Source organism: Sturnira hondurensis, unplaced genomic scaffold, assembly GCF_014824575.4.
Source record: "Sturnira hondurensis isolate 20B ecotype Veracruz unplaced genomic scaffold, ASM1482457v3 Scaffold0004474, whole genome shotgun sequence".
Lineage (NCBI taxonomy): Eukaryota > Metazoa > Chordata > Mammalia > Chiroptera > Phyllostomidae > Sturnira > Sturnira hondurensis.
The window spans coordinates 8,682,412-8,710,214 of NW_028077105.1; the positions used below are offsets into that span (position 1 = coordinate 8,682,412).

The 27,803-nt window shown below is 37.3% G+C and overlaps 1 protein-coding gene across 3 annotated transcripts in view; it reads right to left on the reverse strand.

Moving 5' to 3' along the window:
- The window catches only part of LAMA2 (laminin subunit alpha 2), a 531,387-nt gene that overhangs the window by 87,128 nt on the left and 416,456 nt on the right, over positions 1-27,803 (reverse strand). For all 3 annotated transcript variants that reach the window (XM_037045779.1, XM_037045780.1, XM_037045778.1), the window contains exons 36-41: positions 25,398-25,560; positions 23,908-24,118; positions 16,826-16,942; positions 15,979-16,142; positions 14,555-14,693; positions 2,067-2,169 (exon numbers count right to left, since the gene is read on the reverse strand). In XM_037045779.1, the coding sequence (XP_036901674.1) occupies positions 2,067-2,169; positions 14,555-14,693; positions 15,979-16,142; positions 16,826-16,942; positions 23,908-24,118; positions 25,398-25,560 (897 nt within the window). The remainder of the gene's footprint in view (positions 1-2,066; positions 2,170-14,554; positions 14,694-15,978; positions 16,143-16,825; positions 16,943-23,907; positions 24,119-25,397; positions 25,561-27,803) is intronic.

The following is a 27,803-nucleotide window of genomic DNA, read 5'->3' on the forward strand; positions in this document are numbered from 1 at the left end:
CATCCTGTTCATATTGTATAAGAACCTCAACTGGCTATTTTACTGACAAAATTTCTTGTCAATCTGAAAAGTAGTATTAATTCATCTCCTAACTCATGGTCATCAATTAGTACCAAGCCCCATATCCATCAAAAAACCATTTTTGTCTCTACAGACATTCAATCAGCGTAATGTAGACTGACTTCAAATCAGAAGTGAACACAAGGGCAGATTCATTTTTAACAAATGTATATGCAAAAATTAAAAGTGAAACAAATTGCTCCCGGCAAGTCCAAACTCTCTCAAGGCAAGCACGGCACAAAAACAGCAAGAGAGCAGATTAAGTCATACGTGACTAAAATGCACAAACCAACTGGATTGTGCTGAGTTAAACTGAGTAAAACATCAGAAATATGGAAGATATACCTTGTACTGGCCTCACAGTTTTTATTCCTTCTAACTTGAGGTGCCATAAAGAGAGAAATGACTAAACCTTTATTTTAATAGCTGCTGTCAAGAGTGCTGCTCTGTGGGCCTATTTCAGCAGGTCCTGGTGGTGATATATGGCATTTCCCTGATTAACAGCCATTGTATAACTTCTGTAATTGGCCACAAATCAGAGCAGTGTCATAATGTAGCAAGAAAACATTCCCATCTTTGTCAGAGGTTGGCTTGGATTTCTGGAGGAATTATGACTTGAATAGTTTGTGGGTTTCATTACTTTAAATAATGTACTACCTGAAGTACGAAAAGAGACATTTAAACTAATGAACGTTTCTGCCTCCTAACTTGTTCTACAATGCCTACTTTTAGATTTCTTTTTCCCTTGAAAAAAATTCCTAAAAAGGAAGTTCTTTCTTCATTTTTATAATAGAGGCAAGGACAGGGCAGGGAGCAGGTTGAGGTGACTGAGGAATTCTCCTCAAGTGTAGAATTTGAAGGGGCACCAAAAACTCAGTATTCAAGATAAAAATGACTGTGATATACTGAAGAATTGAAATTAATTTAAAAAATATCAATGATGAACAAAACATTAAAATCTTAAGTAAAAAAATAGGATCTCACCCTGCACCTGCATAACTCACCTTATTTATTTCACCCTAGCTGCAGCTCTAGCAAGGGCATTGGATAAGGAAAGGTGACCAAAAATCATGAGATCAACTCAATTTGTCCAACAGGAAAACAGGTCTTGACTCATTATAGTTACTCTTCAGCTTATAATAAGAGCAGTCTCCTGCACAGAATTATGTATATATAGGAAGTCTTGTTTCACCAGTGATACGCAGTCCAAAGCATTTTACTATCAAGGTGCTATCTGCACTGGAGACAAAACTTGTAATTCCTTAACAGCCTTTATTGGAGGCCATGGACTATTTGTTTAGAGAAAAACAAATACAAATGAGTGTAAAACCCTTTCTCTTTCTAAGGTTAGTAAAGATGGACATTGTTCCTTTATTTAAAAACCACGCTTATTTCCTGATTGGAACAGTGATATTATACACTAGAAATATAGTTAAAGAGATCTTGTGTTTATCCTCAGGAAGATGAAATGTGTGCCCATGGTTGTAGTGGTTTGAAGCCTATGAGAAAGATATGACGAACAAAGATGGGGCATGCCATTTAGATGGGGTGTTAGGTTTTCTAGAGAAGATAACATTTGAGCGAAATCTTAAAAGTCTGGTTGAAGCTAGTTCAATAAAAAAGAAGGAAGGATGATGAGGGATTTATGCTCTATCTGCCTGATTCATTCCTTTGTGACTAGGACTTCTTAAGGCAGAAGAAAGTGGAATTTTCTGTGGTTAAAATTTTATCACACTTTCCTTTAAAAGTCACTAAACTTTAGATATAGATAAAATGATGCTTTAAAAATTAGGTTTAAAATGATAAAATATTACCCAATGCAAAATGAAAGTGACGACAAAATACTGTAAAATTGGTGAGATAGTTTACTTGCATGAAATCCAGATAATAAAAATGATAATAAAAATTATGCTGAAACTATAATACTTTTCTAATCATGTAACAAAATATCTTACCAATTGTAACTACGCTTGACCTGAAAATAATAATAAAAATGGGTCACTAACCTTTTACATTATTTGCTAATTTCTTGGCTTCATTAAGAATCCCAAAGCTTTTCTGAAGAGATCCTTTGGCATCTTCCTTTAATGAACCCTGAGGACCTGTTGCCTGGAGGGAGAATAAAAAGGTGTGACATCCAAAACCATAGAATTATGCAGACGTATCTAGCAGGTAGTTGTTATACAGAGTTTACTTTCAGGAAAGCATTCTGGACTACAGATTTAGAATAATAAATTAACAGTATGTATTGGTGATTAAAGTTAGCAGACTTTTTATTAGGAGAAGGGAAGGCCAAAAAGAGAACCCTGAGAATTCCAAAAATTTAAAGGACATGTATAGAAAGTGAGGTGGCAAGGTAACTTGAGATTCCGGAGAGGACAAAGTGAGACTATGATAGCATAATATTATGGAAATGAAGAGATAAAGAAGTATTTGAAAGCATGATGGCTGGCAATGTTGCAAGGACATACCTGGTCAGTGTTATCAAGGGCTGAAGAATGGTCAAGCAAATTAACACCTAAACACATCCACTGACTTTATCTCTAAGCACATTTCACTTGCTCATGGGGGAAGAGCATTTCCTATCCCTTAGGTGTTGAAATGAGAAAGAATATCGCTCCTTTTCTAAATGCATCTCAAAGTACTATGGCAAAACAAAATCTTCTGAATGACAATCTTGGAACCACAATCATCTCTCAGCATAATGTCTTTGTTGAGCCTTGGATTAAAAGAGGTGACACAAAGATAACAAAATGGTATGGAAAAAGGAATAATTTACTTTCAATGTCTAGGTACCCATTTTAATAGTGTTTGCTCCTCAGCGATCATTACATAATATATTATACCAAGAGAGAAATCAAATAAGATCTTATGTTAAATTTTAAACTGGGAAAGTGTTTCAGGGTGCAGGAAGAGCTAGAGAATGCTAAACACTTACTGCTGATGTTATAAATCTGAATTCAGGTAACCCTAGACAGAAACTCTTCAAAGATATTTGCAGGGACTTAATAACATTTTTTCTTGCATCAGTCACATTATTTTGAGCATTAAACAAGGAAAGATTACAGAATTTTATACTGTTGTAGCAAAATTTATCTTAAGTTGTTATACCAACAGCTTTCATTTAAATAATCTATTGCTCACAGAACAGATTGATTGTAGAATGCTATGATATCTACAAATGAACATATTGGAAACATCTTTATAAATAAAAGAAACATTGTGCATATATATATATATCCAGCATTTGGAAAAGAGATGATAATTCTGGTAAATTATTCTATGGAAAATGAAGAGTCTCCTTAATTGAAAACACAGAAATTCTTGGTCTTACAGCTTTCCTTGGAAGTTAGATACAATAACATCACATAAGTGGCATTTATCTTGGAAAAAAAAGCAAGAGTGCCAATATAAATGGCACAAATCCAATGTACCTTATTAAAAAAATAAAACTCAATTACCCACTCAGGTTCTATATTTGTTCCAAATTTACATGCCATTCTTACTTCCTTGGTAACAAGTTTTCTCAATCAAAACAAGTTAGAAAAGAGAAATTATAAAAAAAGGAGGACAAAGATTCTCTCAATAGGCACTTGAAAACAGCAGAAGTGACAGCTGATACTCTGTCTGACAAGGAGAAAAGAGAAAATGCACAAGTGAAGAGAATAGATTTGAAGCTCAGGAGCTGGAGTCAGTTTGGATAAGGACAGAGTAGGTTTTGGGAGACAACTCTGCATCATCACGGTACTAGGGGTCATTCACGAGACTAGACTGAACAGGAGAGGGAGAGAGACCGAGAGGGATTTCCTTATAACCTTGAGATGTGAATGCCTTTGCACAGAAATGATCTGACAAGAAATTAATAGCCAAAATTTTAAAGCTAATCTTGGATATGCAAAGTGAGGCATAGGGGAAAAGGAGAGAGAAAGAAAGAGTTGATTTCCTGTGCATTAGAAAATGAATGCAATGAGGTGAGAGAGGAAAGAGGGAGAAGGACCCGATGCCATAGAAAGAGGCTATATTATGAGCTGTGGAAATTGCTGAATGACAATAATGTCCAATATCCATTTTTCTCTGCTTGTTTTAGATTTGTCAAAAGTTATATTAAGGCATAAATAAACCTGACATATTTACAATTTACAATTTGATAAGTTCTGACGTAAGCTGAAACCATCACCACAAAGGAGAGAACACTTCCATCAGTTCTTGTTATTCCCTTCGTTCTACCCCTCCTGGTCTTCCCCTCATCACCACCCAACCACTGATCTGTTTCCCACTACTATTAGTAATTTACAGTATTTTATATCAATGGAATCATTCAGTATATACTCTTCCTTTGTCTGGCTACTTTCACTAAGTGTGATTATTTTGACATTCACCCATGTTGTGTGTGCATCTAATTTATCCATGTGTATCTGATTTCTTGTGTTGGTGGGAAAGGAAAACAGGGACACCTCCCATGGGTGTAGAGTTTCCATTGTGCAAGACAAAAGTGCAATCTGTTGCACAAAAACATGTATAGAGCTGACACTACTGCACTCTTAAAAATACTTATGATGGTAAATTGTATGTTATGTGTCTTCTTTGTCACAATAAAAGACCCTTGAAATCCTCCTCCCTCCAGAAGAAGTATGGCCCCTTTTTAAAATTTATATAGATAGGCCCCAATCTAATTATTTGTTCACCTGTTGCTGGACATTTGGATTATTTCTAGCTTTGGCTATTCTAAACAGAACATATGTAGGAATGTGCCCAAATCTCTGTATGAACATATGCCTTCATTTATTTTGAAGTGAACACTAGAAGTGGATGGGCTATGTGATATGGAAGGCGTATGTTTTTAAGAATCTACCAACCTTTTTCCAAATTTCTTCCAGCAGTTATATTTGCCTATATCCTTACCAATTCTTCATATAGTCAGTGCTTTTATATTTTAGACATTCTAATAGGTGTGCACATTATTTTGGTTTTAATTTAAATTTTCCTTGTGAGTAATAATGTTGAACATATTTTCATGTACCAGTACTTATTTATCATACTTTAGGTGAATTGTTTATTTAAATATTTTGTCCAATTTTTATTGGGTTATTTGTTCTTACTGAGTTTTGAAAGATATGTATGCATAATCTAAATATAAATTCTTTATCAGATATGTAATTGGCAACTATATTCCCCTAGTTTGTAGCTTGTCTTAATAAGTGGTTGGATTTGATTTAACATTGCCAAGAATATTTGTACCCTATACATTTCAACTTTTTGTAATGTTTGTGTCTGGTTTGTATCAGAGTAACTGGCCTCACAGAATGATATGAGACATATTTTCTCCTCTTCAATTCTCTGAAGAAATTATTATTTTTTTGTTAGGTATTTAATGGAATTTAACAGAGAAATCATCTGGAACTGAATCTGTGTGTGTGTGTGTGTGTGTGTGTGTGTGTGAAGGTTTTCAAGTATAAATTAAATTCTTTAAGGAATATAGGGCTGTTCAAGTTATTCATTTGTTTTTCAATCGTTTTTTTCTGTATTTTTTCCATTACTGTTTATCTCCCTTACACCCTCTTCTACCTCCACCCACCCCGTCCTCTGCAGTCACCACACTGTTGTCCGAGCCCATGAGTCCTTCTTTCTCAATCCCTTCACCCCCAACCGCTACAAGAACCATCAATCTGCTCTCTATCTATGAGTCTGTTCTTTTCAAGTTATTTATCTGTAAGTTTTGATAGTTTTGTGATTTTCAAAAAATTTGTCCATTTCATTCAAATTGATGAATTTTGGCATCAAGTTGTTTATAATATTCTTTCATTAACCTTTACTATCTGCAGAAACTGTAGTGATTTCACTCCCTTTATTCCTGATATTAGATATTGCTGAGTTTTCTGAATTTTTTGATTAGTCTGCCTGGATAATTACCAACTTACTGATCTTCCAATGGACCCTTGCACCTTCGTCCAGCAACATGGTCGAGCTCTGACTGAAGTCCATCAACGATAGACTTCCCTGCTGCTAATTTGCTATTTTCTTGCATTTATGAATATTTCCTGCCTTTTGCTTCCAGGCATTTTTCCTTTCTTGCTTTTCAGGAAGCCAGTGATTTCTTCCTGGATCCTTAGTCAACCACTTCTTATTCAGATACAGTAGCAATAAGGCCAGGAAAGGCAAGGAGCCTGGGAATTTTGATGTGTGGATGAGAAACAAGTATTTCAGTTGCAAAAGACTGTAGAGTTTATAAAGGACAGGCTGAAGAACTTAAGCTGTGAGGTGGATTAGTGTCAATTTCAGAAAAGCGTAAATATCTGGCTGAGGAAAGAGGACAAGAAGCAATGTCGAGCCATTGGACGTTTCTGAGGAGGTGTGTGTGGTCAGAGCCTTGGTCCCCGAGGATGAATTGTGCAGCTACATGGGAGGACAAGGATGCATCTGTTGGCTATTGTAGTAGCACAGACCAGAAGAAAGAGAGTTGTAACCTCCGGCAAGGGCAGTGGAAGTGAAATGTTCGGGGTCAAGGGATATGGAGGAATAACACAGGTTGCAATGTTTTGAGAAGCACTCGAAATATTAAAGGGCTGATGGCCTACAACTGTCAGTTATGAGCAGCATACCAACAATCCAGGTTTAAGACAAGCCTTACAACAGAAACACACCAACATGTCGTGGATGAACAGAACTGTTGCAGCTCATTGGAATTTGGAGAGTTCTTTTCCCAACAATTGCCAAGTAGGGCACTGAAGCACATCAACACTATCAGAACAGGTGATGAAGAAGCATTTTCCAAGCTAATTATACTTCATACATATTTATAAGCATCTTATCTGAGTTTCTGAGCTGTGTCTACAGCATATGTGAAATATAAATGAGGTTTTTAGAGTTGCAAGACATGTTGTTTCTTTTTTTAGAGATTGTATTTTTGTAAGTTCTCTCTGTGTGTATATATGTATATATGCATTATATACAAATTAGAGAAAAACTTACAGAATCACACATAATAAAATATTATACATAAATTATTGTGTGTTTTGTTAGTAATCATTTATAGAAAATGTGAAATAATATAAGATAATTAAAGAAGGAATGGTACAGACAAATATGCCTAGAAAGGTTTAACAGAGGGTTTGGCACTTAAATAGCTTTTCCTACATCTTAGGTTTGTTCTTCTTACAATTTATTAAATATTTATAGTGACTCTTGTTAAAGCATCACATCACTGATTAATAGATAAAAGAATTGATTAATTTACCCCACAACAGTTTTTAGCAGTCTCAAGTACTGGAGTAAGCTTTGATTACTCAAAGATGGAGAGACTCTGCCCTTCCTCATGGAACCAGAGTGAAATGGAAAGAAAAATAAAAAGTCCTTTATAAAGAAGGTGATTACTACCATAATGGAGCAAAAGGCATCTAAGCATCGTCAGAGGGGCTCTACTTGGAGAAGACGTGAGGATGAGGCCTGAAGGTAAGTTTTCAGGATGGTAAACCGGCACCCCAGTGATTTATTACTTAAATAAGTAAATTTGAAAGTTATTGTTTATATTACTTTCTATTCTTTTTTTAAATTGGTCCTCAAAAAACTTTTTAATGAAGCCAAATTTTCTAAATTCATTGAAAGAGTTGGCTCTAAGGAGAGATGCAGAATATTTCTTTTTGTTTTAGTTTTTTAAAGAAAGTAGTAACTAAATATTGAACAGCATGATTTATGACCTATTCATTATGAAGTATTTTTTTTAGAACAGGAGCCTTGAACATTTCTGAAGAGAATAATATGCTGAGATAATATATAGCTTATATGATTTTAAGTTGAAAATCCTTTTTTAAAAGACTTTATGTATTTATTTTAGAGATGGGGAGGGGGGCAGAAAGAGAGGAGGAGAAACATTAGTGTGCTGTTGCCTCTCATGTGCCCCCCACAGGGAACCCAGGCATGTACCCTGACTGGGAATCGAACTGGCAATACTTTGATTTGAAGGCTGGCACCAAACCCACTGAGCCACATGAGCTAGGGCTAAATTTAGAATCTTTTAAATAAAGAAAACATTTCAAATTGTGCAGGGGTATATGTAAGGGCTGGTCATTAGCTGCAATGTGTGTATGTAATGTATATATCAAAGAAATTTGTATTTAGTATGTTAGACTGTTGATAAATATTGGGGAGAACTTTCTTACTATAGTAAAATTCTCAGAAGAAATGGTAGAATCTAGATTATATACATTCTAAAAATGTGAGAATATAAAAAATGTGCATTTATCCCTGGCTGATGTGGCTCAGTGGATTGAGTGTTGGCCTAGGAACCAAAGGGTCACCGGTTCCATTCTCAGTCAGGGCACATGCCTGGGTTCCCATGCACATGTCCAGGTTCCCAGTTGTGAGCACATGTGTTTCTCTCCCTCTCTTTCTTCCTCCCTTTCCTACTCTCACAAAATAAATAAATAAAATTAAAAAATTTGCATTTAATATTGATATATTAAGCTATAAAACAGATAAAATTACCCTTTGTATGTAAACTATTTTCATAAGAAATGTATGGACAGCTTAACAACACTTTTAAAAGTATTTGTGTTTGGTGGGACTATGCACATTTTACATTTTCTCCCTCTTACTTGTCTGCATTTCCTATTTTTCTGTAATGGACACAAACTGCTTTTGTAATAATTAAAAAAAGGTCCTACAAAATTTTAAAATAAGAAAGTAACTGTGTATTTATTTTAAATGTATTTTATTATAACTTATATTCCAAACTACTACAGGGTATTAATCTAAAATAGTGAACAAAAAATGAGTCAAGAAAAAAGTCAGTTTGTGACTATAAACAGGATAAAAATACTATTTAATTGTGTTAAAAATAGAATTTAATGCAGGTTGTTTGACACATATGTCTTCCTGTGATACTTTGATATAATAAAACAACATTAACCAAACTTATAATCACTAAAAAGAGAAAAGAAAAAAGGAAGGAAACAAGCCACAGTGCTGGCCTTGGTCCGAAATGTGTGGAAAGGTTGTAGATCCCAGCCTTGCACACTATGTCCTAAGGTGGGAGCAGGATTCAATGAGTCTCTGAAGACTGAAAGGCACTTAGCACAGAAAGGGGACTCAAGGACGAAACAGGAAAGCCTCAAAGTCATGAAACTTTGGTATTAGTGACTGAGTATTCAGCTAGATAATATTGAAGAAGACAACCAAAAAAAAGAGGATTCAGAAATCTGTAACTAAGTAAGAATAGGTCTTCACCCACGGTGGTAGGACAGCCACTGCTCTGGCCCACGTGGCTGCCACTAGCTGGCTGCCGGGGCAGGGGCCAGACAAGCTGTTGGGGGTGGATGGGCAGGCAGCACAAAGACTCTTGGTTTTGAGTCAAGGCAATAGAGAAGTGTCTGCCGAGTTACACAGCATCCTCAGAAGGGACCGGTTTTCCTTCCAATTAATGTCCAGAATCAAACTCAACATGGCAATTTTACCTCCTAATTATCCCACTGCAGGTGGAAATCCTAAATAGCAGATTTCTGTTGCATTGCAGCATCCCAAAGAGTTTCAGAGTCCTGACTAATGATACACACTTTGATTTTTAACACTTGGTACTAAATTTTCAAATATGTCTCATGCCGAATCATAAATAGCAGTTTGATTCTCTGTTTCCAATCAATTTTTTCCAGTTGACTCCAATGAGTGTACCCTGTACAAAAAAAATCACTAAAGTCAGGGTGGTTTAATGAACGCTGTTTTCACACACGGACTCAGTATTTTTCTAGGCTACTTGGATCCTCACGGACTTTTTCATTGTTGCTATTGTGCGAATCACTCGGTTGGTAGGTAAGCTGCTGAATTGTTGATGTAGAAGAAGAAATGCTCACTAGCTTTCTTAGCAAATTCAATTATATCAATTATGCATTTATATCATTTTGTCTTTAATACTACACTGATATAAAATTTAAATGCCAGTGATAATAGATATTAATAAGAAGTCAACATTATTGTTTGACTTTTCAGTAGTGGAGGACAGGATAAAATAGAAGGTGTGTGGGAATCCAAGTTTACAGCCTGAATGGCTATACGAGTATTTCATGGGGCCTTTTGAATGTACTATGTACTCAGCTAATATTTGCCCAGTTCTCTATGTAGGATATAAAAACTCAAAAATGACCTTGCAAGAGTTTTTTATGTATTTTGGTTCATCCAATTACACAAAGTAAATATTAAATAAGACAGACTGAAGAGATTACATTACCATATTTCTAAACAAACACTTATTAGAAATGCCTTAATGTTTAATCATATGTAATGTTTAAACAAGGTTTACAGTGTTTAACTATATGATTTATTAACCAATAGTAGTGATGTCAAAAGAATCTTGCTACATAAGGATTCAAAGACTAATAAAGAAAAATTATTAGAAATGATATTAACAATATTAAAGAAAAGAATAATAATAGGAATGAAAAGAAAATTTACAATAAAGGGAAAATGAATTATGTAGGTAAAAGTTGGAAAGCATTTTTATTAGCATAATAAATAACAAACAAATGATTATTACAGGTTTGAGGGCAAGTTAGAATTTTGTTCATCTCTAATTACCCTGTGGGTTGTGTTTCCTAATGGCATTTACACATTAAGTACATTAAATATGTTGTTAAAAAATTTGAAGAGAAATAAAAAATGTGGGTATGCTTAGTATATCATATTTATCAATATATAGTTCATAAGCATTTTTATTAGCATCCTAACTGTGTCAATGATAAGAGGAAGACATGAGCTGGTGTTATTGAAAATTAAACATTAAATTAGATGAAAAAATTAAGTTCTAAGCTTGGGAGACTATATTACAGGAAATAAGGCAAGGGAGGGATTAGGATAGACTATAAGATGTGCTAAAATTTAAGATAGGTCCTCTAATTCCCAAATTCTGATATGCTATCTTTTTTTCCCAATTTGATTTCAGAAATTCCAGCACATCACTAGAACCTAATTGTTATCAATTTAAAAAATTCTACATGACATTTGTATTCAAAGAGATCTACAGACACCACCACAAACCAGTGAAAGCAATTTTATTTTTCTTTTTGAAATCTTCTTCTCTATTCAACTTTCCTATCATTTGTGGAAATACAAATATCTTGCCAGTTTTCAAAATCTAGAGCATGCTAGCCATTCTAGACTCTAGCGTCAGCTTTGGGAGATGGAAGGAATAATCTACACTTAGTGATCAGCCACTATATATCACTCCACATGTTAACTCTATTGTTAACTCTATGAAAATCACAGACTAGTGTGTGTTGAATAGTGAGAGTGAAATACTCAGGGGGTTATACATGGTTATCCATGCACGTTTCTGTCCACTGGGGGTCTATCATCAGCTTAAATTTTAATTCTGGAGACATTCTTTTCTGGGAAATGGAAGTAGAAATAAAACAAAACACCACAGTCACCAAGCTGTGAAACGGTGGCAGCCACCGTGGAAACAGATTGCAGAGAGCAAGCAAGAGACTAGATAAAATGGAGACTCTACTATGCAGGGGAGGCGAGTGGGAACTGAAACTCTGAGGGGGTGAAGAGGAGATAAAAGAAAGTCTGTGACTCCATGAGAAGACTCGTCCCTTTAGCAGGGTGGACACTTTTTCTAACCACACTGACAGGCGTCTTTAGACACTTACTCCCCTTTAGTCCTTATCACTTGTACCCTCACACTGTTGAGTGGGTATAAGCCAGGAAGGGGGCCCAGAGAATCCGAAAAAGGTCATTTCTCAGAAACAACAGATAAAGTAGAGGATGCCAGTCATTCATGGGAAAAGAGGTGGATCATTCACTGCAAGTCAACTAATGGCACCGAGGCCCTCGCTCCTCCACGCTTGCACAGAGCAAACTTATATCTAGTGCCCCCCAACCTTTCCCAACTGAAAACATCCTTTTCTGGGGCAGATCAGTCTTCTTCATGTTTGCTGTTAGCTATTTAATAAACCAGGGGTTCCCTATAGCACTTACTTTGTAATTTACAGACATGTAATTATTTTCACATGGTTTACAGAAAGAGCAAGGGGATCGTGATAACGAGGGGACATGCTGCACTGCATTTCGACCCACCCCGGCTCTGGGTCTGAGGTGGGCTAGTCTGTCACGTATACACACGGTGGTGAGGAAAAGCACATACCTCATGCAAGCATAAAATCAGGAGTCTCCTAAGTATAAAGTGATGGTATTAACTTTGGGTGAAATTAAAGAGCTCTTTTACATAAAATGTTGAAATTGTATAAGGCTGAAACAATGACAACAGGGAGACTAAGATTTTTATTGGTATAAGAGATTGTAAAGGGCATGAAAAGTGTCCATTAGAATGACATTCATTTTTTCATCATTCACTCACGAGTGCCCACTGTTTGCCAGGCACTGCGCTTGATGCTGAAAATGGTCATCCAGTAAAGGATAGGTAAGATGGAAATGAACTTAGAAACTAGGGTTTTTAAAATAGAAAATTATCTGTGAGAAGATGAATAAATAATTTAGTTTGGATTTAAAAAATCGGTTGATTTGCAAAGGATTACTAAGCATAAGGAAATTTCTGCAATAACTGTATCACTAATTTGAATAAGAAATAAACAGAACATAATGGCAGTAAGGGGACTCATTCCAGAGAAAACTGAACAGTAGTAATTACTGATGGAGTATAATGTTTTCGTTATGGCCACAGAATAAATGTTTCAAAGTTGTGGTGAATAGCTCTAATATTCCTGATATCCAAAAAGCATTTGTGACCAATACCAAAGCAAAAAAATAATACTGATATGTTTCTTTAACACCAATTATTTATGCATATTTCGTGCAGTGTCAAATGTTGAATTGGGTTATTTTTTCCCCTGAAATTTTGATGTGTTGAGATTTTAGGTGAAACTAAAGGAGTAAATGATGGTTCTGCACACTTTAACTCAACATCGCTTCCTATCATATATTTTTTACCTAAAATATTAGTACCATGGTTTATCATGTAACTTATTCACAAAATGTTGCTCCAGGTAAAGGATGAGGGTCTCTTGCTGTTGAAGATACTTGGATAATGTACTACATACTTGGAGCCCTGAAACTCTAAAATATTAGTTTCAAGTTTACTATGAACAATAACAGCAGCTAAAGGTGGCTTTGAAGGCAAAGGTTTCAATGAATAAAAATAGTATAAATGTTTTAGAAGCATATGATCTGATGTGTTTTGTAACAGATGCACTTTATAGTCAAACTTCACATGTAAGCAATTTGTGTGTGGCTGTAAGCAATGTCTTAATTTTCAAAGCACTTTCTCATTGATGGCATGTGGAATAATAGTGACAAATTTCATTGTCCAACATCTTATGTTTGACTATTTTTCTTCTGTGATTGGTGGAACAGACCTGCTTGCCATTTGTGGTAATTTCAAGACCTTTATCAGTACTAAATAGAGTATGACAGAGAATTCTGCTATGATTATAGTACCTAGATGATTTTTTTTTTTGGATAAAATGTACAAGAAGCCTTTGAAAATAATTCTAAACAAAGATTCTATTTCACTAGGATTTTCAAAAAAACATACAGAGGTGAGAAATTTAGTTTAGGTACTTTTCAAACAGATGTGTTGGGGACCACCCTGCCTGGTTTCAGGAGCTAAAACCCCCCATGGCTAAGTCTGAGTGAGCGACCTTCGGACAGTAAGCCTCTAAGGAGACAGAGCTTATCTCCCTGGCAGGAGCACTGCTTCTGCTCCTTTTTCTATAACTGGCCCCCAATGCTTGAGCAGTTAGCCAATGATGGGAAAGATTCCCCAAGCGGGGAATCACCTAAGACAGGCATGATCACGTAGAGGCCCCAGAGAAAGACTTGGGGGGCTAAGGAGAAAGGGGGTGATGGACCTTCACCCCCCAGCTTTGACAAAGCCTGAGTCCTCAGTCTGACTGCGAGAAGTCTCCGAGAATTCTTTGTCTATCTGCCTCCTCTGCCTGACTTAAGCCTCAAAACAATGACAGAGGGTGGTGCAGCCTTGTGCTGGGAATGGCGAGTTCCCTGGGTGAGCTGTCATGAGAAAGAATTCCTAACAATCCTGTGAAGCCTGATTTGTTAAGTATGCTTTTAGTTAGATGACAAAGGCCCAAGCAGAAAATGAGATTATGTTCCCAAAGTTATGTAGCCTTTTAGCTGACAGACCCTGACTTAGGAGAAGCCCTAATGGTTCTTTGTGTACTATTTACTGTTTACTGCCTGACAATGATTAGTAAGTTGTACCTGAACTCCTGTGCAAAAACCCAATAAAAGCCTGTCTAGGCAAGGGTCAGAGTGCTCCAAGCCACTCCCCCCTTGAGAGGGTGGCCAGGCTGCTCAGAGGCTCTCCCCGCTTGAGGGAGTAGCTGTGCCATCCCTTTTCCTCCACAGGACTTGGTAGTCCATGTGAATTTGTCTCATGTCTCATCCATGACACCGTGAGCACTGCGAGCCAGTGCACGTGTCACAGATGGACCTCCATTCTCAGTACATAAGATTATTTGTTTCTTACCAGTTTTGTAGCTTCTTGTGCAAGACCTTTGGCTTCTTTGGCAATTTTCTCAGCTTCATCAATGTAGTCCTTAATATTGGTGTAAGCTTTGAAGGCTGCTGTGGCATTGAAGGAGATGTTTTTAGCCTCATCAAGGATTCTGTTGGGATTACCCCAAAAAGAACATCAGAGCAGTTGATAGTCAAATGAAGGGCACCCTACTTAGAGCAAATACGGTTCTCAAGGAACCATGGCCAGTAGAATTTCCAAATCATAGTGGGCTACCTACTCAATGTATTATGTTATAGTCTTCAATTTAAACACAGCTTTCTAAAAAGCTGTGAAATATTACTGACAGATTATTACATATGCATAGCATCCCCCAAAGCTTCTGTAACCATGTACATCATGCAAGTACATGTAGCGAGATGACCCTTTATATCATTTGTGAAGCACACTACACATTTCAGAGCACTTGTACCATGTTACTGGAATAAATTTTATCAAATCTCTCTGGGGCAGGTATATTTTTCAGATGAGAATAAATGACTGTCAGAAGGTTAAATAGTTTGTCTCAGGTCACATGTCTAATGTTTTGCCAATTAAGGGCTTAGAGTCAGCATCTGCTGACTTCTAGTTTACTGTTCCATCTACTGCCCTTCATACTAAATGGGCAAAAGTTTGTTGTAAAATGAACTGTGCATGAATTTGGGGCCTTCGAACATTAATATTTTCCTTTGTATCAATGAGTATTACATATTGGAACAGAACATTACACATGTTGTATATTAAATACAGATTTGTTTGGGAAAATCATTCTTGGGGTTAATAACACCTATATAATTATAGGGAAGCATACCAGTTTTACTTAGAAGGCTGTTCATAAATCAGACACATCTCCCCACTTGTCTCTCCCTCCTTTGACCCATATGAGAATCCCAGCTCTAGTGATCTGTTATTTCACAGAGGAATATATTGTGTCTCCCTGGAGTCCGAAAAGAAAAATTGACTTAACGACTATGCATGGGGCCGCATTTTCAAAAGCCACCCTTTTAACCATAAATAGTTTTGATTTCATTAAAAATATAAAAACTGAAATTTGCATCAGACTGTGTGCTTATACATTATTACTTAAAATGCTAAAAATGCAACTGTTATGTTCTCTAACGAAGAACAAAGCCCTGTCTTCTAAGTGTACCCCGGGGCTGTGTTCACTCCCTGCCCAGCCACACTGGAATCCACTTTTAACTCAGATGTTTGATGCTGCCCCAGTGGAGCTCTGTCCAGACCATCCTAATTAGGCTCTTCCACAGAGAGGCCCTGTAGCTCGAGTGCTCATAATTACAGAAATCAAGATTTGAAAGCAATTCTCTGCCATTTGTGTTAGTCAGAACCGTTGGACGAGTGTCAGGATGCATAGACATTTCCAACAACAGATGACATACCCATCTAGGACAGCAGATGAGTCATTCAGCTGAGCGGCATGACTCTCAGCCTGGGACACCTTCTCAGCAAGCTTCCTATCTTTTATTTCTTGGGAGAGGTCCTCTATTTTATCTTTCAGCTCCTCAGACATGGGTGGTAATTTAGTTTGAATGTCTTTAACATACTGTTATATAGAGAAAAAAAGTGTTTTAAGAAATTGAATCCAAGCCTTCTCTCATTTACTAATTACTCTCTGAGATAAAATTACACATCCTTAATTTTTTTTATGAAACTTCAAATTTACCAACATAGCAAAAAGAAAGTAGAGAATAAAAGTTGTTATTTAATGAGATTAGAAAATGTACAATTTACATCAAGAAGAACCTATCTTTAAAAAAACTATTTCACAGGTATAAATGCTTAAATGATCCTCATTAGAATCTTTTAGACCATTTGTTTTCATTACCATATATTAGTATCTACTGCATTAGACAGTATGTTAAAAAGTCTGTTTGTAGATTTACATTTCTCTTTTAACTAATGTTATACGAATATTAAAACAGATTGTAAGTGCTGCCCTAGCAACAAGTAATGTCCTTTTCAGTGTGGTAAAAAACATAGGTGTTTGAGAATGAATGAGAACCCTCACACAGATATCTTTACCTATTAGAGAACAATATGAAGTTCTAATTGTTGCCAGTAGGTGAGCAGGGTCACAATACAAAAATGTAAAAATAACTTTATACCCACAAGACAAAATACATGAGCATTTGCTTACATTACTGGGATTTCTCATTGATTCCCATTTGTGAAAGCTTACATCATTACTGTCTTTCTTTTTTACTTTGGGTTTTATCAAATACTCACGTCTATGCCTGAGTTGATTTCATCTGCAAGACGGCTGGCCTCATCAAGTATGTCTCTGCCTTCTTTTAAAGTGTTCTCAGTTTGTCGTCTGCTGCTTTCAATAGCCTCTTTCTTTTTCTGTAGTACAGTAGGAACAAAACATCAAAATGCCTTCAGGGAAAATCCTATGAAGCCCTGTGCTCCTGACTTCCCTGAGCTGTCTAACAAAAACATGGCAAACATTGTCATGTCCCATTGACAATGAGGCCAGGTAAGAGTAATACAAACTACTCAGCCAATCTTCCAAGGGTTATTTTACTTAAATGCCTATACAAGTACTTTCTTCACCCCATTGTGAGAAAGTCATTCAAGAGAAGAAAAGTTATGTGACAGTAGCTGAGGAATTAAAAGCTATTTTTAAAGCAAGAAGAACCACCTTTTTTTAAGTAAAATATAAGTACTGAAGCTGTATTACTGAACATGTGATAGTATAGTGAATTACATTGGAACTAGATGTTGAATTCCAGAATCTAAGTCCCAATGAATATTTTGTGAGCATACACATAAGCAAATTTATTCTAAGGGAGTTCTTGAAAAATCAAAAGAAATTGGATTTCCAGGGGAATTTAGGGAAGGTACTTTTCAAAAAAAAAAAAGAGAGAAACTATCATATGGAAGAATAAACTTAATGGAAAGTCTCATGAGAATAGAGCAGACTCTAAATTTTCTTTGAAAGTGATATAGCTTGTCTCAACACTGCATGAAACTTATTCCAAAACTAGAAGAGTAAAATCACTGAGAGAGACTTAGTGCTATTTCTTTATTTGGAGAATAACTTTGCCTATTGTTTTTCCTTTTTACTTCTGAGTTATTTATATTCTTCCAATCACTTTTTTGCCTGTGGATTTCACTGCATCAATTATAATTTTAAACCTCTGCCATTTATGTTTTTATATAAATAATAACATTACTTCATTTATTCATTTTGATCTGAATATGTGCCAGGTAGTTTTGTAAACTTTTCTTATTTAATTCTACACTAACTCTACGGATCCAGTGTTTATTACCTTTTTGAAAGAATAGGAACAAATAAGGAAAACAAACAAACAAACAAACAAAAACTCATAGACACAGACAACAGTATGGTGGTTACCACCAGGAAAAGGGGGTAGGGGAACAGTAAAGGCTCAAACATACGATGAAAGAAGAAGATTTAACTTAGGGTGGTGAACACACAACGCAATACAAGGATGATGTGTCATAGAATTATACATTTGAAACCTGTAGTATGTTATTAATTTATGTCACCCCAATAAATTTAGTGATAACAATTACAGAATAATAAAAAGAATAGAAAATTGAACAAGTTGAGTGATTTACGAAAGGTCACACGGTTGGTACAATGTAGTTAAGATCCAACCCTGTTCGGCCTGATGGTGAAGCCTGAGCCCTGAGCTGTGAAAGAAAGCACTGACTCTTCTGCTGTAGAAGCTGCACTTCTTGTTTGCACTGGGGTAGCACTAATTTCACACCCTCCTCTCCCTACCTCTCTCCCAACCACGTCAGTGTGTTGCCAGGTATATACACCTTGTCCCTGCACCTGAGCCTTTACACTTGCATTGCCCTTAACCGTGTGCTCGACTCCAGTTCTTTGTCTGGCTTCCTCCTTCATTCTCTGCTGATGGTCACTTCTCTGATCACCTAGCTAAGACAGCACTCATCTTGATCTCAATTATTTCCCATAGACTACACAACACTTATTATGAAACAGACTCAGGCAGCAGCCTGGCTGGGCTGGGATCCCAGCTCCACCCACGCTCACCAGCTTCGAAACCTGGGGTGAGAAATTTAGACTCACTGATGTGACATGCTACTCAAAACGTGACGCACTGACCAGCAGCATTAGCAGCACCGAGAAGCATGTTAGAAATGTATGATCTCAATGCCTTTTGGGAACTATCAACTCAGAATGTGAATGTAACAAGAACCCCAGGCGATATACACAGCAAAATTTGAGAACTAGCTTAGAACACTGCCTGGCGCATAGTAAACACAAAGCAATTGTTGACTATAATATTACCCTATTTTGTTCTCCTTCTTAGCCCTCATTTATCTGAGTTATATTCTATACTATGTAGACATAGACAATACTTTATTTTTTGTATAGATTGAACCATCTTAATTGCACATATTATTTAAAAATCAGCGGTACCAATTCATCACAATATTCATGCACAGAGACTAGTGAAAGCCCACAGCTGAGCTGTATGTAGCTGACGGAGACTAACATATTGACTGCATCATGCAATGTCACTAAACACATCACTTATTATTATATTAGCCCATGCTCCAGAGTTTATGGCCATATTATACACTACTTATTTATTGCTTTAGTGACTATCTCCATCACTCTAATATACATTCCATAAAAATATTCTTATGTATCATCGTATCTGTAATACCTAGAAGAGTTTCCTCAATAAATATGTTTGAATGACTAAGTGACATTAGAGTCCATTCCTGAAACTTGAACTGGCGACACTTGGCTTATCGGCTATTCCTATAACTGGCTAACCTGGAGGAAATTTCAACATGTCTCTTCCTCCTTCAGGGTCAGTGAAGAAAGGAGTAGTCCTGATGCTCCTGATTACAAGTCATATTTTATCTGCCAAGGGTCTGACATTCTTTTACATAACTACTAATTATAGCCCTTAGTTTTCACATGAACTGATTTAAAGTTATACTGTGTACAGAGACACGCAAGAATTTCAACATGGGTTGTTTATATTAGCAAATCAAGGTAACTTAAAATGCTGTACCAGTGGAAGGGAGAACGTTTCCACATGTACATTAGGTAAAGAGCTGTGTACATTTTTATTTCAATTAGGTAGTGAGTTAGAATCTTTATAAAAGCTCGATTCAAATCACTTAAAGGAACCAACTGTTGTACAAAATCAAAATGTGTTCTTTATCATGCTAAAGCAGAAATAATGATCAGGAGATTCAGGAGATTTCAGAGGTGGCTAACTTTCAGGTCAGACACTGAGAGAATCTAACTTTGAGCCAAGGGAAAAAATGGAGATTTGGAGTACCTAAATATTAATAAAGTATATATATAACATGTTTCTGTGTTTGTCTTATGGCGCTTTATTTATTCATTGGAAAAAAAAGATTATGGCAGATGCTGTTTACGCCAGGGGAGAGAGTGAACAAGAAGATATGTTCCTCATGACTTGCCTGGAATAGGGAGAAAATGAATGAGAAAATTAATGTATATTTTTAAGCAATGGTGAATGATATAAAAGTAAATAAAGAGAGGCAATGAATAGATAAAGATGTAGGATATAAAATTGTTAAGGTAGAAAACTTTGAGTATCTGAGGAACAAAAAAGAGGCCCATACATCCAGAATTATTCTCCCAAAGTATTCTGTAAGCATAACTAAGTGATTCTAGTTGAATACTCAAGTTGACTATAGTTCTACTTTTAACTTTTCATTATATCTTCATTTATTCCAGAGCTCAGTAAGTTTAACACTTTGTATGTGGGGGGTGGGCAGGGTGAGGTGATGCATGTGTGGGGTGGACTAAAATCTATGAAAGCTACCTTCTAGTCAGTCCTTTGTCTAGCAACTTGATCTTTACCTTCACGGCAGCCCTTTTTTCCACAAGGTTGTAATGCTAGAATGGGGACAGACTGTTCAATATGTGCTCTTTTGTTTAACTGACTTGCTCATCTTCACTTCGCTCATTGGCACAAAGTTCCTCTGCCTTCTCTCCATTGCTAGAAATGCCCTACTAATCCCATCGGCTTCCAGAGGCTGTATTCAAGGCTTTCTCTGATTTGTTTTTGAATACTGTTTCCAGAACCATCTTCTCCCACAGACCTTTATGTAGCTTATGAGTGAGCTTTATCACTCCACATGACATTTTTTAGAGTGATTTATACTTTTAGAGCTCTGTGTTTGGGCCCAAGATGCTCTATCATGTCTATCTATTTGTCTCAATTTCTGCTATGATGCTATTGTTTCTATTATGCTATTGTCTCTGCTGTTTCGCCAATTCTCTCAGCCCCTATTAATCATAGAATTACATGTAGTAAAAGGTTAAAATGCTTGAGTTTGGGGGAAACTAAGTTCTATGAGTCCGGGAATCATTCCCGTTCAACCTCAAACCCCCTGGTTACCAGTGGCACCATGAGATGGTAGCTGTCGAACAGAGGTTAAATGTTACCAGGCCTGTTTTCCTAGCCTTGTTGTATCACACTATTTCTCAACACAAAACCAATTAACCAGTGTACAGGAACCACTCACAAATCCCCCAAATGTAATTTAAATCCATGACTCCAGTACTTCGATTGCATCCAATAGCTTTCAGAATAAAAACCAAAATTCTTCGGCTTGGTCTCAGAATGCAATTCTCTTATAACACAAGGTTTGGCTCTATCTTGGCCGGCCCTCCATCCCCTCACTTGTTCACATGCCGTTTTCATTCCAATCCTATCAAACCACTGAATGTCCCAGAGTGTCTTACTTTTTTTTCTTGTACTTTGGCATATTTTCTTTTTTCTATTTCTGGAATGTTCTTCCCCTTTTATTTTGACTAGCAAGTGCCCCACGTTTTAGGAGTTAACATATTATGTGTCAGGTACTCTGTGAAGCCCATCCTGAGCCCAGTAGTGACTGAGATGTTCCTTTTTCTTTGCTTGACTCTATAACTACTCTAGTGTAGAGGATGGTTTAAATAAAAGCCAACTAGAGTCACCAGGCATGGCATTTTATTTTAAATTAAGTTCTCAAGTGTAAGGTTGCATTTGACTAACTGGAGGAATTTTTAAACACAAGTTGTTGGATTCTACTCACAGTTTCTTAGTTGATAGTTTTGGGTGGGGTCCTAGAATTTACATTTTGAACAAGTTTCTAGTTGATGCTAATGCTGCTGTTTCCAGGAGAGTACAATGAGGACCGGTACTTGGCATTATTGATTTTGTGTTTAGCACATCTTCTGAACTTAGCAGGGGCTTGTTAAATGCTTTTAATAATAAAAAGTACATACTTAGATTAAAAAAATTAAAGATCCTATTTTTTAAAGATTTCATTTATTTATTTTCAGAGAGCGGGGAAAGGAAGGAGAAAGAGAGGGAGAGAAAAATCGATGTGTAGTTGCCTCTCACGCACCACCCCCCCCCCACCACTGAGGACCTGGCCCGCAACCCAGGCATGTGCTCTGACTGGGAGTTGAACTGGCAACCCTTTGTTTCCCAGCCCAGGCTCCACTCAGCTATATACACCAGCCAGGGCCAAAACAATCTATTTGAGCTAGGTCTTAATTAGATGAACTCCTTGGTGGACACAGGTACAATGAAGTTATTTGTTTAAAACAACAACTCATTATTCAATCAAATGAATACAATGTATTGTTTGTTCTCACACCAGTATGCACATGAGACTGACCCAAGAAAAATTTTAGGATGTGGATCCTGGGCCACACCCTAGACCAGCCAACTCAGTCTGCGAGTCCAAGGAACCCATGTGTTCAACAAACTCTCCGGGTCATTCCTTTCTAGCTAGTTTAGTGCCAACTGGGTAATCAACATCAATGAGCCTTGGCAAATAGCCTGAAATATGCCGTGCCTGGCTTATATTAATTTAATCAGTTTATCTATTCACTCTAGGCAGTTTTTAACAAGCCTTTCTTAAGCATGGCATATAAAATGAAGATATGGAAAGGACCACTTAGAACTACAGTACTGACTATATACGCTCTAGGCATCTCTGAGGAACAGGGCAGGGGTCGGGGGGATGGTGGGAACAAGAACAGTGGCTCCTCGTTTTAAACATCACTAAAAGGAAGGAATAGCTAAAAGCACCATTTACTGGGCCACGATAGCTCTTCTTGAACTGTTTCTTAAGTGCTTATTATACTTTCCACACAGGTAATTTTAATTTCTTCAACTGTTGCCATAAAGGGAGGAGGTGCAACTCTGGGTAAGTTACACCACTGGCGTGTGACTGAGCAGGACGAATCATGCTGGTGCCTCTAGTGGGACAACGGCCCAGCACCCTGCCTCGAAGGATGGAAGCTTTTTCTTTAAAATTGCCAGCATGTCAGTGGACTCCAAATTGGTCTAGAATAGATGCATCAGCTAAGGAAAAAGCGAGCCTCTTCAATCTTCTATCAAAATGACAAGGCTAACTCCCAGGAGAGAAAACTGGAAAAAAACTTTTAAAAAATTAATTTGTCTTCCTCTTAATTCAAAGAAAAATGGATAGAAATGAGTAGATTTAAAAAATCCAGAGTTATTTTAATCAACTGTCATTCCACAAATACGCCAGAGAGGGTTCAGTGATAGTTGAAGGTGAGATTATACGTTAGAAGACATTTAGGTCTGCTGCTCTTTTCATATCTATTGAGGGTCAAATACTTTGAAGACAGTAAAGGTAAGCTTGTTTCTGGGAGAAAGTGGTTGTTGCTTTTTAAATACCAAATACAGGTTTGTGCCATTGTCTGGACAAAAATTTACTCTTGGGAAAAGTGAGCAATTTGCCATGTTAAGAGAGAGAATGAGAAAAAGAGGGGAGGGGGGAGTGACAGACAGACAGACAGACAGACACTGGTGTGAGAGGAAAATATCTATTGCCTCCCATAGGTGCCCTTTTCAAGGGTCAAGCTTGCAACGTAGGTTTGTGTTCTGACTGGGAGTCAACCCCATGATATTTTGATGCATGGGGATGATGCACCAACCAACTGAGCCACACCGGCCAGGGTTTAGAGTCTTGAACTGACTTGCCCAAGCTTGTACTTCTAGTTAGTGGCACAGTTGTCACTGCGACCAAAGTCCTTTGACTCCGACTGAAGAGCTCCTTCCTCTGTGTCGCACTGTTTTTAACTCTTCAACAGTTTGAGTTATTTAAATTTTATTTGATTTCATGGGCCACGATAGTGGATTTAAAAAGGAGAAAGAGCACTCCCTGTTCTGCTCCTCGGAAGTCTCCTTCCAGACTTGTCATTCCTGATCTCGGCAATGGAACTAACTCAGCCACCAAGTTCCTTCAACCCCCACCCCACAGCCCCAGCTACGGATGAAAGAGCCCCTCAGACTCACGTCCAGAGCGGTCATGTTTTTCTGGTTTGCTGCAGATAAGTGATTAGCTTCTCTGATTTTATCTGTGGCTTCTCTCAACAGGTCCCAAGCATCATCAAGCTTGTTTTTGTAGTCCGTCAATTTCTCCCCGAGATCCTTCTCCACTTCCTCATTTTTCCCTCGGGGCTCTCCAAACAGCCTCTGCACTTTCTTCAGCAGGCCTTCCGCAGCTCTGCAAACACCCCAGCCCAACAACACACCATGAGCCCTGCCACTTCCTTGGGGTGCATTGGTATTAAACTATGTTACAAAGAGATGCTAATACGAAAAGAATGGAAAAACAAGACGATGCTTAAAGACCGACTATATGCTAAACCAAGTTGAAAATGGATGCCTGAAAAGTTTATTTACAGGCCATTTACAGTTAAAATGACCCCCCCCCAGGTCTACACATTTTTAATTTGTTAGTAATATAAAATTTCTATTGGAAAGGGCCTCAGTCTCATAGTCTAACTGATGAAGTGAGTTTTATGATTTATTTCACATACCACTAAAAATGCTACCTGATTCAACATAATGAGACATTTCTTGTTACTTTAAATATAAGGTATGAATATACTGATATGTTTGGTTAGAAAAAGAGAACAGAACTCTTATTGACATGCTAGTAGAAAGCTGTGTTTTTAACCTACTTTTCTTTTTCTTTTGAGTAATCTGGGAGTTTCCTGGGATTAGCAGTAGTTTTCCTAAAGTGCAAATATCTGAGCCCTTAAAAAAGGTGGAAAAACAGTAGTTCTGAAGCTAACAGGTGTCATAATCCTTTGAAGCAGCTATCAAAATGTTGCTGGGCTCCATCCCCACAGTTTCTGACTTAGTAGTTTGGGGTGAGGTTTGATCATTTGTATTTCTAACAGGTTATCAGGTATTGCTAATGTTAGTTTAATATACATTATTGAAGTATTAATAGTCCCATCACTTTGAAGTTAGCTCTGAATGCAGAAATGTATTTTTTTATTGCATGAGTGGTCAAATGAGTTAATTAGCATAAAATCACTATTATTATTACTCCCACCTCAAATTCCCAACCCTGATGTCAAGGTATTAAGCATTTATTATTTGATGACTCTTTTATTTAGCATTTGGTGAGATGACAGAACATATAGGATGATCTGCAAAGTTCATAGCTTTATTTATTCAAAGATATTTTCATTGAAACAAGACACTATTGATAGTTTAAATGTTCCGAATACAGGCAACTAATAAAACAAGCCCATAGGCCTAATTATAGGGGGGACAGTACCAGAAACATTCAACTACTTGGTTATTTATATATGGGCAAAAACATATTTTCAATCTATTTTAGAGCAAGCTAAATCATAACTAAGTAAAATAAAAACTAAATAGCAAGCAAAGTATCTTATACTCATGTGTGTGATGGAAAATTTGAAAAACTGTGAACCATTTGGAAAGCTCTGTTTATCAAATGAAAACATAACGGAGAATCTACTCACACCAACTCGTCTTCAGCAACTTCTTTCTGCATATCTAGATTTTTCCGCCTCAATTCGCTCATCATCTGATCAATCTCTCTCTGAAGCCCTTGCAAATTTCTCTCAAAGTCCTTGTCTTGAATTCCTAGAGTTTCATTTAGTTTTATAGCCTTTTCATTTACAGCTGCAGGAAGTAAAACAAATTTTACAAATCAGTAAACAAGAATGCTGTGTGCAAAAATGCCACTCAAGCCTGCTCTTCCCGGCCATCTCCAAATGAAATGTAGTCCGCATGGAGCTCCTGCTGGGCAAGGGAGGCAGCTCACAGAACAGGCCTCTACTAACAGGGGAATGTGATGCTTCCTACACTGTGCTTCTTTTTTTTTGGGGGGGGGCACTGTAATTAAAGCAGGTATCTTTACCTGAAAAAGAAGAAATACAGAAAAAGTGGCTCAAATTCCTTTCAGGTGAGGTGAAAAAAATGAGATATAAGCATAGCACTTGGAAGCTGAACACATAAGGTCTACATCATTGGTAAGACAACCATATTCAGCCTATTTGAAAATATTGAGTACAGAAGTACTATCAGTGAGGAGATATCTAAAAGCAAACCTGTCTTTGCACTTCAACCAGTTCTATGTTCATGTTTTTAAAGGAGGAAAAAAGCACTAGTCCAGGGACCAGTGTTATAGATTAGGGCTCAAAGATACCTTCCAGCAATAACATCCATCATCAGAGTCTGTGTTTATTATGCATTAAGTGGAGCCTCAAATTGTGCTCTCTGGAAATCTAGGATTCTCTAGGTGCTTCGGGTATTCTAGAAATGATGTCTGTTCTGCCAAGAATTTCTTTTACAGGTTGGTATTCTGGGAAAGATTTCACGTGTGAAAAGAATTCTATATCATATAAAAATTTGAAAAACTGGTGAATTGAAACATTGTCGCAGTTCTACCATTAATTTTAGACCAACTTTTCCTGAAGTATGTTCTATGGAACATTAATTTAACAAATTGCTAGAAGATACTTTTCTTCACTCTTTGGTCTGCCAAATCCTTACTTCTATAATATTACCTATGAAAATCCTTAGAATGAGGGCTCTGGGGTGGCCAAGAGGCATTTTCTACCATTCAAGGCACTGTGCTAAGACTTTATCAAGACATAAAGAATCCTGACACTCATTACTATCCTAGAGAAACTTTTCTGATTGGCATTGGTAAGAGATGTTCCAAAGACAGTATGGGCCAAGCTCTTAAAAGAGGTGTGCCTTGTCAGGCCACACCGAGCAGCCAGAGTGGGTGTCACAGGATGGGGAAGTACCGTGACTCTGAAACGTAGTTCCCTAAAGAGCAGCATCAGCACCTCCTAAACACTTGTTCAAAGTTCTCTAAAACTTGTTTAGAGTACCCAAGTTTAAGCTTGTTTAAACTTGTTTAATCTTGTAACTCAGTAGGCCCCGCCTCAGACCTACTGAATTGCATATTCCAGGGGTGGGGATCAGCAGTCTGTATTTTCACAAGTTCTCCAGGAGTTTTGGATGCATGCTAGGGAGTTTGAGAATCACTGGGTTGGTAGAAGAAACTGAGTTTCTACTTCTGTTTCTATTTTTTCCATATGTATCTTTCTAATTCTATCTTCACGATAAATGTCTTCGGTTAGAAAGTTTGCTGCAGTCAGCCCCCTTCTCCCTGAAATAGCCACAGTTTAATTTGTTGAACAATTTGAATCAGGTGTTTTGAAGAACAACTATGGGCATTATTACTAGCCCTTTGGTAGAAATGACTGCTCAGGTGCTGTATTCCTAGAAGGCAGAGAAGGTGGCTCTGTCTTGGCCACCTGGCTCACAGCTGCACCTTGAAACATGGTCTCAAGATCTCACCCCATTGTTAGCAATATACCACCTAGGCAGTGTCATGTTTGTTAAGGGACCATAATGACTGTGGACTGATTGATTTGAAACCTCCTTGGTCCAGCAGATTTTGTGCGAATCATGCTAGAATGATGAGGATGATATCTGAGGTTTCTACTTCTTAGACTTCAAGAAAAACAATGGCAGATTTGGCTGTACCTATCACACAGCCCCTGTTTTTTTAGTGCATGCATGTATGCAGTTGATTTTAACTAGTTGTAGCATGTCAGTAACCATTGATTTAATTTGCAATCACTTTTTTTAACGATAGGGATGAACCCCACTTCCTGCCTAAGCAGCTTGTTTAACTAAATTTACGTTTTGGGCGTAGGTGGTGCTGAGGGAGGCAGCAATATGAGCTGCAGGCTCCTTTTTCTCTCGTGGACCATTCTCAAAGCTGAATTTCTGCAGAGAAAAATTTGGTGGAAAAAGGATGATATCGGAGAGAGAAAGGAAAATATGGCTGTTCTTTTTGAAATGCATCATTTCTTTTAAACTCAAGCAATATGGAAGCAACCAGG